The following is a 12727-nucleotide window of genomic DNA, read 5'->3' as shown; positions in this document are numbered from 1 at the left end:
AATATTATTCTGCAATAATTTATTAAATATATTACTGTGCCATTTGATTCAGAGTATTTTTTTCTTGTTTTCCTCCTCGAAACTTAGTTGCGTTTAGTCAGGGGCGTTTTATAATCCGAAAAATACAGTAATCTATAGAGTTGTCCATAGCCAACAGCTATCTAATGCAATATAAGAACTTTTTAAGATCATAACAGTTTGTAGAAAAAAGATCAAGAGAATAAAAAGTTAGTTCAAATAGACTCCAATTTTATGTAGAACTCAAGATAAAATTTTCTGTCAGTGTGACAGAATCTGTCTATATACTAGTAGTCTTCAACTTACAACAGCCCTCCCCAGCTACTTATGAGCCATTTTCAAAGTAACAGCTGTGCACACACCACTATGATCACAAAATCACATTCCAGGTATTTGGCAACGAGCACATCTTTATTGCTCTTTGCAGCATCTCATGTCATGCGATTGCAATCTGTAACTTTTTTGCTGTTTTCCTGCATTTACTTCAAAAATACCCATTGGGGAAAATTTATTGATGCCTTGACTTACAACTGTAATTATTTGGGGCTCAATTACAGTAGTAAGCTGAGAACTACCGGTACCTATAGCATACAGTTCGCCAAGCCACAGATAAGCATCAACTGCAAAATTCTTGCAGGTTAGAAACTTAGTATTTATGGTAGAAAGAAGTTCAAACAAAACCCATGACATTATGTATTTGTGTGAACAAAAATGTACAGGCTTGAGCTGGCAAAGACATAGTTCAGGAAAATGTATGTTAATAAAAATTGGCAATGTATTATCTGAAACTATTGAATGGTATAGTCTTCAACAATAGGTATGGAAATCCCAATACTTTTCTGTGTTAATTTCCGTAGAGTTGATATATAAAGAAGCTACATCTACTGGATTGATAATGAGCTCAGCTTAGCATCTATTATCAGTGGTAATGTCCTCAACTCTTTTAGCGATAAATCTTGCCTAACTCCATGAAGGCAACTTCTACAAGATGGCAAGTCTTCCCCACTATTGCAATAATTGACAAATCCAGCTAAGAAGGAAAGAATAGAATGAGGCAAGATGTAGTTCTGATACAAAATCTAATAACTTTTGCTGACGCTCCAAAGTACTACAACAATAAAGGGCCTGTGGCCTGACATAAGGAATCACAACCATAGAAGTGCTTGAAGCTGACAGACCTGTACTTACAGAATGATTCAAAGTATAATCTTAAAAACATTATATTAAACATTAGCATGAAATATACATATAGCATGAAAAGGATTTATAACCATAAGTAGCATTCAACAAAAGCAATGCTAAAATAAAAGTCCTAATGTTAACGATTTATCTTATAATCCATAAACAAAATAAGTTGTGAGTAAGTGGTAACTTTATATAACATTTAACCAAAATGGAAATATTTTCAAATTTAATGAAGTATGTTGGTTTGAAACTGTGGAAATTTGACTAAGAATATTTTTCACTCCTCCACTCTTGCAGTTGTCTGCTCTCCTTTAAAAACTCTCTTTGACATGGGAGACTGTTTAACATATCTTCAGGAAAGCTGGAATGAAAGAAAATGACTGATTCAAAACTGGGAAGAGGCACCTTCTAGAGAGAATCTAGAGAGATTTTTCAGGGACAGCAGAAGACAGAAAAATGAAAAAGTTTGCTTTTAAAAAGTCTATATACACCAACATTTGTTCTCTTTACATTTACAACACGTAATGTTATCCAACAATTGGTTCCCTGACAGATTACTGTTGCCTTGTCTTTCTTTTTTAATAGACTTGAAATCTAAAATAAACATAATTGTACACGTTGCCATACACGTCTAATAATATCATTTTTTTACATTTATTGAATTATATTAATATATCATTACAGAATTCTATTATTCTCAATAGGATTCATTTCTGGGTAAATAGATACAGGATTTGGGCTTAAGTTGGCAACATAAAGAATATTTCAAAATATTTGAAATCTAAATTGATTCAGTTAGGTTTATTTCTAACATTAAATCTGGCTGTAAATTTTCATAATGCATTGACTTTTAAAAACTCAAAGGATAATGCAAAAACGCAAAGACTTTGACAAAATAAAGGCAAATACGTTCAGTATGTATTATATAATAAATTATAATCACAATGTGTCCTCTAGAATTACAATAGTGATTTCAGCTTAAGTACATTGTGCAAAGTACTAAACACTATTCTACATAATCTGTTTTATCCAGTGTTATACAGATACATGCTAAAAATATGCAAACAAAATTACCTAATATGACTTTGGCTTATTAACCAGGCAAAGAAGATTAGAAGATGCTAACACAAAATAGAACAAACACTTAAAGGAATTATTGAACAACTCATTGTAGACCATTCATTTAATGCACAATGGATTATCAGATGAAACCTACTAGAAGAAAAAAGAAGCAATGGCAGTAAGATAACCAGTTCAATTCAAGGTTACAGTTGCTGAATAGATGATACCTCTAGCATGGATAGATGGCAGGATGAAAAAGGGTAGCTAATTCCCTCCCTGGACATTTAATCTAGTACATTTCTTCATTTGATATTACTGAGCATTTTTTATTTCAATCCCAGAAGATAAATGAGAAAAAGCTTTTTAACATCTATATGTACTGCAGAAGGAACAAGGATGATTATATCCTCCAGTACTATGTTTTTACAGTATGAAAATAATGTAAATAGAATTAAGTAGTCAATTCAGACATCATAAGAGGCAGAAGATGACAGATTTGGATCTCTTACAAGCCAGTGCTTTAATCATAACATAAACAGTATATGTAAAGGCTGAATTATCCTATTACTGTAATTGGTACTCTGCCACCTACAGTACAGACATCAGTGCTAATACAGTATTCCCAGAATGTGAGTTCATAGTACATTTTACTTTATCTTGATTTTTTTAAATAATGAAAGAAATATGTGAACAGAATTATATGCATATGGTACTTTTGTGAGCTTTGTGATACACTTTTTACTGATACACTTGAAGATAAGACATGACATTAATATCAAAAATAACTTAGAATGCTTATCAGATATTTAAAAATGCCTACTTTATGAAAAAAAAAATCTACCAGGTTATTAGACCAGTGCAGAACTTAGATTCAGAAAAGGAAATTTAAAGCATGTCCAGTACCTCATGTTGACATTTTCTTAAACTAAATGTATCTTAGGAAATGTATCTTGGGAAAAGATACAATTTTTTAAGCTGTTAAACAAAACCATTCCAAATAAACTTTTTAGTTTCAAATCCAGTTTGCCTACTACTTGGTTATTGCAAATTATTTTAATAAAACAGCATATTTAAAGACTTTTGCACATTAAATTTGCAATTTTATGAAAATGTATTTTCTTTCACAAATTAAATGATATCTAGCAGATGCCATTAAATATTTACTCAACCAGTTTTAGTTTTAGTTTTTCCCGTGATCTAGAAATCAAAATTTGAGTTCAGAAAAAAAAAGTTGTTTATATCACTACTGTAGCTATTCTGCAAACATCTACATCTCTTTTTCATGAAATTATATTACTAATTGTCAACAAATTCCCAGTTTAGGAATTAGGAGTCCTCTTAGAACTTATTAAACTCTTGAAACTAAAAATCACACTTTAAATGTCTGGAAATTGTGACTTCTGGTGTTAATGTTCCCTTTTACTATCTTATTGTTTCAACTTTACCTGTTTTCCCCATGGTTAAAAGTCAGGTCCTCCCTGTCACAATAAAAATACAAATGTTGCCTGAAAAGTTCACTCTTCTGTTTCAGTAGAATTGTTTCCTGTAAAGCAGTAATACAATAGATTAGGAAGAAAGCACACATGCACACACACACACATACATCATATCCACAAATATAGACATACGTATATATAACGAACAGTATAAAACCAGTAAGTTATGGAATGGAATTAAAAATAAGAAAATGCTTTAATTCTGTTTCTACTCATCCCCACAAAAACTCATGCACATTTTTTTCAATTTTAGGTTCTTTAAATTTCAGATTTAGACACTATTTACAACAGATTTATTGAAGGATTCCTATTATTTCTAACCATACACAAAAACACTTCACACACACACACACACACACGTGGAATTACATTTATATTAGGATATTATAGTAATTATAAGTTCAATGCTTTTAACATTACATAGAAATTGACATTATTTGCTTTAGTACTTTTTTACTTTTAGTACATATGCCCTATTTTCCCGAAAATACGACCTACCCTGAAAGTAAGTCTTAGCTTGATTTTTATGTGTGCGGCCAATATAAGCCCTGCTCCCCAAATAAATCCTAATTACTCACTCCAGAATGCATGGGTAAAAATTAAGCTAGGGTGGGGGATGGTGTGTGTGTGTGGAGCTGCCCTACTACTTCCCTTTGGACAGCTGCAGCCAGGCCTCACATACCCTGACACCTGCCTTGACAGTCCATTTCTTCTGCAGCCGGCAAGGCTTTCCTGAAGGCCACTGTAGCTGATAACAAAGCTCTGGATCTATCCGGAGCTCTGTTATTGGCTGCAAACGCCTTCAGGCAAGACTTGTCGGCCGCAGTAGTAGTAGTTCATGAAGGCCTCTGACAGCGAAAAGGAGGCCAGGGGTGACATGCACAAGTAAAGTTAGTCAGTAGATGACATCCCCTGAAAATAAGACCTAGTGCCTTTTTTTGTGGCAAAAAAAATATAAGACAGGGTCTTATTTTCAGGGCAACATGGTACAATATTGTTTGTTTGATTTATATTACAAAACAGTTGCAGCAATAAAACTCTAAATGTATCAATTTATTTACTGCATAAGTACATCCAAGATAAAAATTTAATTGGTCTTAAGCCAGTTAGATCTCTTTTAATTCTTATTTTCCACTTAAATAATGTCAACCTTCCTGAAAAGTGCAATCTTGATAAATGAGGTACATATTTATGCCTTTTATTGATAATCAATTTGGACAAAAACTGATGATGACTAAGGAACAAAATTCAATACCATTTGTCTGTATGAATTTTGCTGAAATAGAATATGAATGCAATAATCCACAACATTTTTTGTGGTCTTTATATCTTGAACTAATAGTGTTCAGTAATTCTGTATATGTTACTTAGAGATTATTGCTGCTAAATTATATAGAACATATTGCAAGGTAAACAGGGATATACCGTAAAATGACCTAACTTGCTGAAATACTAAGAAACATTCATTCATAAATAACAAGTTTTACACAGTTCAAAGATTCAGATACAAATATAATTGTTCTATATTATTTAATTGTGCTATATGTTATGTACTAATTTAAAACTTTTCAAGAATACATTAACAATTCCTTGTTCCCAGTCTTATAAAATTGCATAGTACATTTAGAAAACTAAAATGTGATCAAATTGATCCTAATAAAATATTTGAGAATCGGTTAGAATAGTTAAAATATGAAACTTGAAACTTTCACACTTATGGGGAAAATCTAAACTTTAAAATGTCATTTTAACAACCTTTAAAATTGAACTGCATTGTATAAAGATTGTAATAAAAATCATTATTTATTCTCAAAAAATGAAATTCCCTAGGGTGTTTATGTCTGATCAAATATAGGAGTAAACATTAATGTATGTATGTATTTTTTATTTCAAAAGTTCAGGTGCAAAAATGCTAACACAAGTATATTTGTAAAAATATACAAATAATAAAGCGTACTCTTCTATGAAATTAATTCAACAAATGAAACCCCATTTCAATAAAAGGAAATAGGAGCTATTACAAAAAGCTGTTGAATTCAAAACAGATTTCAAAGCTATCTTACAACTGAAAGGTGATCCAAGTCATCCTCTTTATGAGCAGTCAACTTTAAACCACTTGTGTTTATCTTTCTATTGTTGCTTTTCTAGCCAGCAGCAGATTACACTTGCTCCTGTAATAAAGATTCCAGTTCAATAGTGATTATATCTCTCTAAGCCACTGAAGTACTTGCTGGAAAACATAAAAAGAATTCCAGCATTTCAGACAAATGAGCATCTAGACAGAGACAAGATTGTCAGCTAACAGAAACCCCATCCAAAGGGAAGGGTTGGCAATAAACATTGCCAATAACCTATTTCATCGCCTATAAAATTCAGCCCACAAATTCATCCAGAATTCTAGATCTAATGCTGAAGATTAGGAAATCATTCATGTAGCAACTTCCTAAAATAAAGTACAATGGCCAAAAATATACCTGTCTCATCATATATTGAAGATACAAATTTTCCAATGATGGGGATTAATTTCTCTTCCAAAGAGAATTTTCCATCTCAGATTCAACATAGAAAAAGCAGTCAACTCCTTGTTACTATAAATCATAATTAAATGTCAGTGTATCTACAACATAGCATTAATTATTCATGTTGCTATTTCCTCCCCCTTCTCATTTATTCATTAAAAACCTAATACATTATTAAATACATCTCTTGGGCTTTGTTTACAAATTGCCACAATGTCACATACTGCGGCCATGTATTGCCAAGGGTATTTTTACTCTTAATTGCCAGAAGAGATCATAAAATGTCAATCTGAATACAATTTTAATCAAATGAATCCATCTCTAATTATATAAAATAACATAGAATAACTGTATGAACTGTTCTAATTCTAAATTCAAGATTGCAAAATTAACAAAGAGGAAATTTGACCACTGCTATATTTTAAAAAGCGATGTGCCTTTATATGAGTTAAGTAATTGAGTCAGTTTCATAGTTTTATAAGGTAGGATTTATTTTGTCTTATTTCAGATTGATAAATGATTTAAAACTTGTTGTGACTGAGAAATAAAAAGGAAAACACTAGCTAAATTATTATTTTTATATTTGTAATATTTCAATTTAGCCTATTAACATATATATCAGTACATGGGCAATTTTAATGACAGAAAAATAGGCCTTCGGTATCATTTTTAAAATGTGCCGGATTACTATTTTAATTATCAAATGTTATCTTTCATGCTGGAATGTGAAGTTCATTATTTATACAGTTGACTATAAATTTAATTGCAGTAGTTTACAGAAAAATTCATCTCAAGAAAAATGATGTTTGTAATTAAAAAAATTAATGACATTACTACCATTTTATTTGTATATAATTTTTTTGTTGAAAATATGTGTACCCATAATCTTTTTCCATTCATATAATTTAGTATTCTAAATTACAGTGATCTTAAAGAACATGATTAGAAGGAGCATTCTTCAGACCAAGAAAATTAGTAACATTTATTCAGTATAACTAAACTACTTTGCAAATGGTACAATGCACAGAATTTGAACAAATCATACTGCTCAATTTGCTTTTTTGCCATGGTACTCACTGATTTGTAGCGAGGAAATCACTTTATTACCTATGCCCTCCCAAAAAGTTACTTTAGAGGAAGATAATTTTGTAAATACATTTACACTGACTAGAATTTTATATCTGTACTTTAAGAGTCTTTTTGGAGTTTGCTGTCCTTAGCAAATTAAATCAAATTAAAATCTCAAAATTGTTGCAATTCCAGTTCATTAAAAAGAAATTGCTTTACTAATAAAATACTCTAGGAAGAAAGCCCTTAATTGCAGGGATCAAGCACAGTTGTCACCTCCTCCCATATGCTACTAAAAGGAAATAGTTTGAATCATTATATACTGTTTAAACTAGAATTAAGATAGGAGTTTTTATATTGCTCTCAGATTATGATTATTTTTCTGAAGGACAAACCCAATATACATTTACATCTGTTGCTTTCAAAAAGCTCTAGATCTTTCTTTTAACCACTTTCATGATAGTGCTTCATATCATAAATATACTTTTAACTTTCTAAACAACAATTTTCCATATAAAGAGCACCATCAATCCAATCATATAAATTTAGTTAGAATTAAAGCTGCAGTCCTTTGAAACTAATTTTCTCTTACATGCATTTTATATAAGCAAAGAAATATTTATAAACTGTATAAAATATTTTTATTGGAGAAAAATATGAATATAGATCTAAACATTCCTAGATGTGTTACAAGAAAACAATTTTAAAGACAAGCTACAATAGACTAAAAAAATTAATGTATCCGTTATTGGAGGCCAAATTATAATTTGTATATCCTAAATCTTTAGGATGTTGTTTCATCTTGTAATACAATTCCTCGTCTTTGTTTATTCTTTAAAAAGTTGTTCACACCTAAAATAAAGTCAGGTTTACTTTATTAGAAGCAGATACTGTAGAACTGATGTACCTAAGCAGATGAGTACCCTGAATAACACTAATAACTCTTACAAGAATGGAATAAATTTAGCACTAATTCACCCCTGAATATTTAAAATGCTTGCACTCCAATTGCAGACATTTTAATAGTAACAGTCATTATCCAAATGACATAAACACGCTTTGTTCCATCATAGTTTGATCACTATGTTAAGTACTGAGATTTTTTAAAATATACTTTCAAACTTTGTGTCTGAATGAAAATTCTCTTTTGCACTACCTGCAAATAGCTAAGCAAGGGGGGAAATACAGCAATTAACTCCATATAACTTATCTTCCCCTGTGTTCTGTATGCAAATGTATATAAGAAAATGGAATGGATTTAGCTTAGCAAGTCACACTTGCAAATCCACAAAAATCAGGTATCTTTTCATCATTTGTGATTTCTATTCATTTTTCAATATAGCTAAACTATAGAACAACTTTGCATTGATTTGCTTTCTTCTAACCACATTACATTACAGCAGCAAACTGGACAAGAAAAACACTTTAACACAGAAATTTCTGCAATAGCAGAATTAATTACTAGTATGTTATTCAACCATTATGGGGCTGGAGGGGAAATGGAAATATCAACAGTGAATTAGCCTTTAAGTTCCATAGCCATATTATTCCCCATCCTTTAAAAAACTGTTTAAAAAGCTATTTTTATGCCTTTATCCCAAACATATTGCTTTTACTTTAATACAATTTTTAATGCATACTTGGGTATAAGCCTCAAAAGTTATTCAAACTTTACACAAATTAAAGATGTTTAGGACCCAAACTTGGAGAGACCATGTTCTTATTTATAAGATTAAGATTTAGAAAAATTGCATCAATACTTTAAATTACACTTTGATAGTTTTCCCTAAACTCTTTTTAGCAGCTCAAGAGAAATTATAAGGATCAACTGATCTAACTCAACCACTGTGTACCTACTGGCAAAATAACATGGATTTCCATGTAAATTACAATTTCGTTGAAACATGTTCAGTTACTGAACCTTTACATTTAAAAACACCTTTGTTCTTTTAATATTAATTTGTTTTATTTAAAATGATTGTCCATACAATCATACATACTCAGAAACATTCTAAAGATTTTATGCAAAGAAAATAAAAACATTTTTGTGGAGACTAGCTACCATAATCTGCAGACACAAAAAGTAATTTTATGTATTACTGACAAATATTTCTCCCTGTGCCAAATGGGGCTTGCTCTTCTGTAGGTATCTTCAGTGTTAAAACCACACAGTGCAATGTTTTGCATGCTTAATCAAAGTAAGCTGTCCTAAATTGCACTGAGTGTGCTTCTAGGACACCAGATTGCACCCTTGGTCAAAATCGATAAAGAAAATAGTCACAGGTTGAAACTGTTTCTCTGAAGAAATGAATGCGATCAGAAGCGTGTTATAGCCAACATACACACAAACCCAAAGTAATAAATTTCCTGAAACTTCTTGTTTCTGCAGGGAAGAGTATTTCTAAGCTCAAATTTGCACTAGAGGAGCATCGTGTTTCTCTGTTAATATACCTTCCACTCGTCCTCAAGGCTCTTTAGGCCAAGCCTTACTGACTTCGGAGAAAGACTGGCCTTCATTTACAAGACGAGAAGAAGTAAACACCGCACCCAACTCATCGGTTATCAGAAGCAAAGAAACCGCAACTATTCTTTGCGTGCCTATTTGCCCGGCCAACCAAGTTTAAGTAACTGCGCAGCTACAGCCGGTCCACGGACAAGTGGGTTTTTAGGCGTCACTTACATACAATACTGTACTTCATGCCAAAGAGGAGGAAAGGGAGGAGAGCCAGAAGAAAGCCACATCTCGAAGAGGTGTGTCCACGTCTAAGCCAGTGTCAAAGCACATCCAAGCAAACCAGAAAATAAGAGCCAATTCAAAATGCGCGGGCTGGGGGCAAAATAGCGCAGAACTGCCGCGAACAGCTTTAGTCCTGGAGCTTTTAGCCCGAAAAGCTTGGTGGGGTGTGTGAAATTCGGCTGTGCCCCCTCCTCTTCTTCAGTGCCCACGGTTATCCCCGTCCTACCAAAGTGCAGTAACTTCTGTTAAAGCAGCATGCCCAACAGAAAAGCCAGCATCGTTACCAACTTTAGCTAGGGCTAAATGCGACAGTTTGTGCTGGCTCAGCTCTGGTCAGGAGGTGTCAGTCGCTCGTCTCTCCTCCCCTTTCAAATAAAACCGCGCAGCATTCAAAGCGCAGAACTCTGCCTGTCCAGAAACCGGCTCTCCGGCGGGCCGGCCGGCCTCCACCTACCGGTAGAAGGGCTTTCCAGAGAGAGAGAGAGAGAGAGAGAACTAAAGCGGGAGGGACTGAGACCTGCCATGCCCCCTGGCTAAACGCAGGGGTGAGTTCCCCTCTTGCAAGGTTTCCCACCTCCTCCTGCCCCTCTTCGAAGAGGATTGCAATGTTTCCTCTCTCCTCCTCCCCTTTCTACCTTTTGATCATCAGAAAGGGGGAACTGAAGGGTTTATCTGAGGAAGGGAGAGCGGGATTATAAATCCCCTCCGACCCGTTAAAGGAGACAGCCGAGGGAGGGGAGGCAGCGCGCGCCCCAAACTGCCCCAAGACCCAAAGGGAGGGTGCAAATGGGCCGAGAAGAAAGAGGCAGCTCGGGAAAACCTGAAGGAGAAGAGACAGCCGCCGCCTGGAAGACTGGTTGGGGGAGGTGGAAGACGCGTATCCGGAACCAGTCACCCCGACCTCGCAGACACCAAGTACTCGGCGAGAGGTGGCGGGTGACCGCTGCTCTGACACCAGCGTTTTCCCCTTCTCAGCTCGCGTTTTAGAACGCGGGACCCGGGAGATCCCACAGTGGAGAAGAGGAGAAAGCGGCGGCCAAGGGGGGAGGCGGCTCCAGCCCTCCTGCTTTTCCCCCGTGGAAGGCAAAAACGCTCGGAACTCCGGAACCGGAGGCACTCACCGAACGAGCCCCGGTCTCGTAGCAAGCCGGGGGCTCGGCTCGCCCTTCTGTCAGCTGCGCGGTGCCGCTGCCGTCGCCACAAGATTCACGCCGCCGCCGCCGCCGCTGCTGATGCCGCCTCCTCCGCCATGTTCCTGGGGCGTCGCGCATGCCCGGCAGCGGCCCTGGGGGCTTCCTCCGCCTTCGTGTCTTGTCTTCGCGGCCCCCTGACGAGGGGGCGGAGGGGACTGGTGACAATTCAGCCGCTGCTCCCACAGTTGCCGCTATGTTCAGTGGCTCGCGAGAGCGAGTTGGGGGCTGTCCTCGCGCACGCCACACCGCGCTCGTCGTGCACTTGCTGTTTGTACCGCTGCAGCGTGTTTCAAGTGGCAGCCGCCGATACCCCACTGTAGTTGTCCCGAAACGATATGAATATAGGCTTTCTTTGAGTAGAATTGACCTTGAATTAATAGATAATATTGGGTACTATTGTGTTTTGTAAGGTAGCAAAACGAACGGTTCAAAAATGAAACAATGTGCGAATTGCATTTCTAACCTGTCTGCAATAGATAAGCTGTTAAGCATGTGAAAAGAGAGATTGTCAAAGATCCAGAAACAGGAGAAAGCAAACTTGGTGTCAGAATAAAATGGAAATTGCCAGGAAGAGAAACCAAAGCCAAGAAAGACAAAGCTCTCAGGAAGAGGTTCAACAAAGAATATCACAGAACGTTTAGAACAGACATCTGCAATGAGATAAAAAATAAAGATACAGAAAAGTAAGAAATTTTCTTACTTTCTTACAGTGGTCTCCAACCGGTGGGCTGCAAGAAAATTCTGGTGGGCCGCAGAGAAATCTCACTCCCAGAGCACCATCCCAAAGCAATTAATCCAGGCTATGCAGAAACACAAGGCTGCGCAGCCCACATGGCCCATGGGACCCCTCCCTGCCCACTCACTCCTCACCTGGCAAACTTGCCTGCTAAATTGCTATTTTTCCTTTTTCCAACCATCATCTGTTCTGCTGTGTCAGGAGATTTAGATTAGCTAGGAAGCAGGAAATACTTGGATTTCTTGATTTCTGGCTAGTCTTTAGATCTTCGGCACTGCTTTTAAGCACCGCCGAACCTCCCTTAGGACCAAAGGTTCTGTTATTCAGAGCAGACTCATGGCAAGCAAATTTGAGAGACTGAGCTAGCCAATGGCAGATAGATCACTGAATGATTCTGTGAGCAACTCAATCTGCCTGCCTGCTTTGCCTGATTTTGGGTAAAAGTTGCTCTTTTTTTTATAAAAAAAATCTATATTTACATGCATGGTGTGTTGTGAGTTAATTTTGTGAGTTTGCTTGCAAGCAAATTTTATATGACAGACTGAGCTAGCCAATGGCAGATAGATAGATCTCTGAATGAATCTGTGATTCTGTGAGCAACTCAATTCTGCCTGCCTGCTTTGCCTGATTTTGGGTAAAAGTTGCTATTTTTTTATAAAAAATTCAATATTTATATAAATATTTATAATATTTACATATAAGCCATGTCCAGC

The 12727-nt window shown here is 35.7% G+C and overlaps 1 protein-coding gene across 1 annotated transcript in view; it reads right to left on the bottom strand.

Annotated features, from left to right (window-relative positions):
• The window catches only part of SCML2 (Scm polycomb group protein like 2), a 59153-nt gene extending 47587 nt beyond the window's left edge, over positions 1–11566 (bottom strand). The window contains exons 1-2 of the mRNA XM_026714308.2: positions 11207–11566; positions 3711–3808 (exon numbers count right to left, since the gene is read on the bottom strand). Coding sequence (XP_026570093.1) covers positions 3711–3723 — 13 coding nt within the window. The 5' untranslated portion in view covers positions 3724–3808; positions 11207–11566. The remainder of the gene's footprint in view (positions 1–3710; positions 3809–11206) is intronic.
• Positions 11567–12727: the final 1161 nt, after the last annotated feature.

Source organism: Pseudonaja textilis, chromosome 8 (genome assembly GCF_049901715.1).
Source record: "Pseudonaja textilis isolate UNSWEBS1 chromosome 8, rPseTex1.2, whole genome shotgun sequence".
NCBI classification, from domain to species: Eukaryota; Metazoa; Chordata; class Lepidosauria; order Squamata; family Elapidae; genus Pseudonaja; species Pseudonaja textilis.
This window is presented reverse-complemented; position numbering and strand designations above follow the sequence as displayed.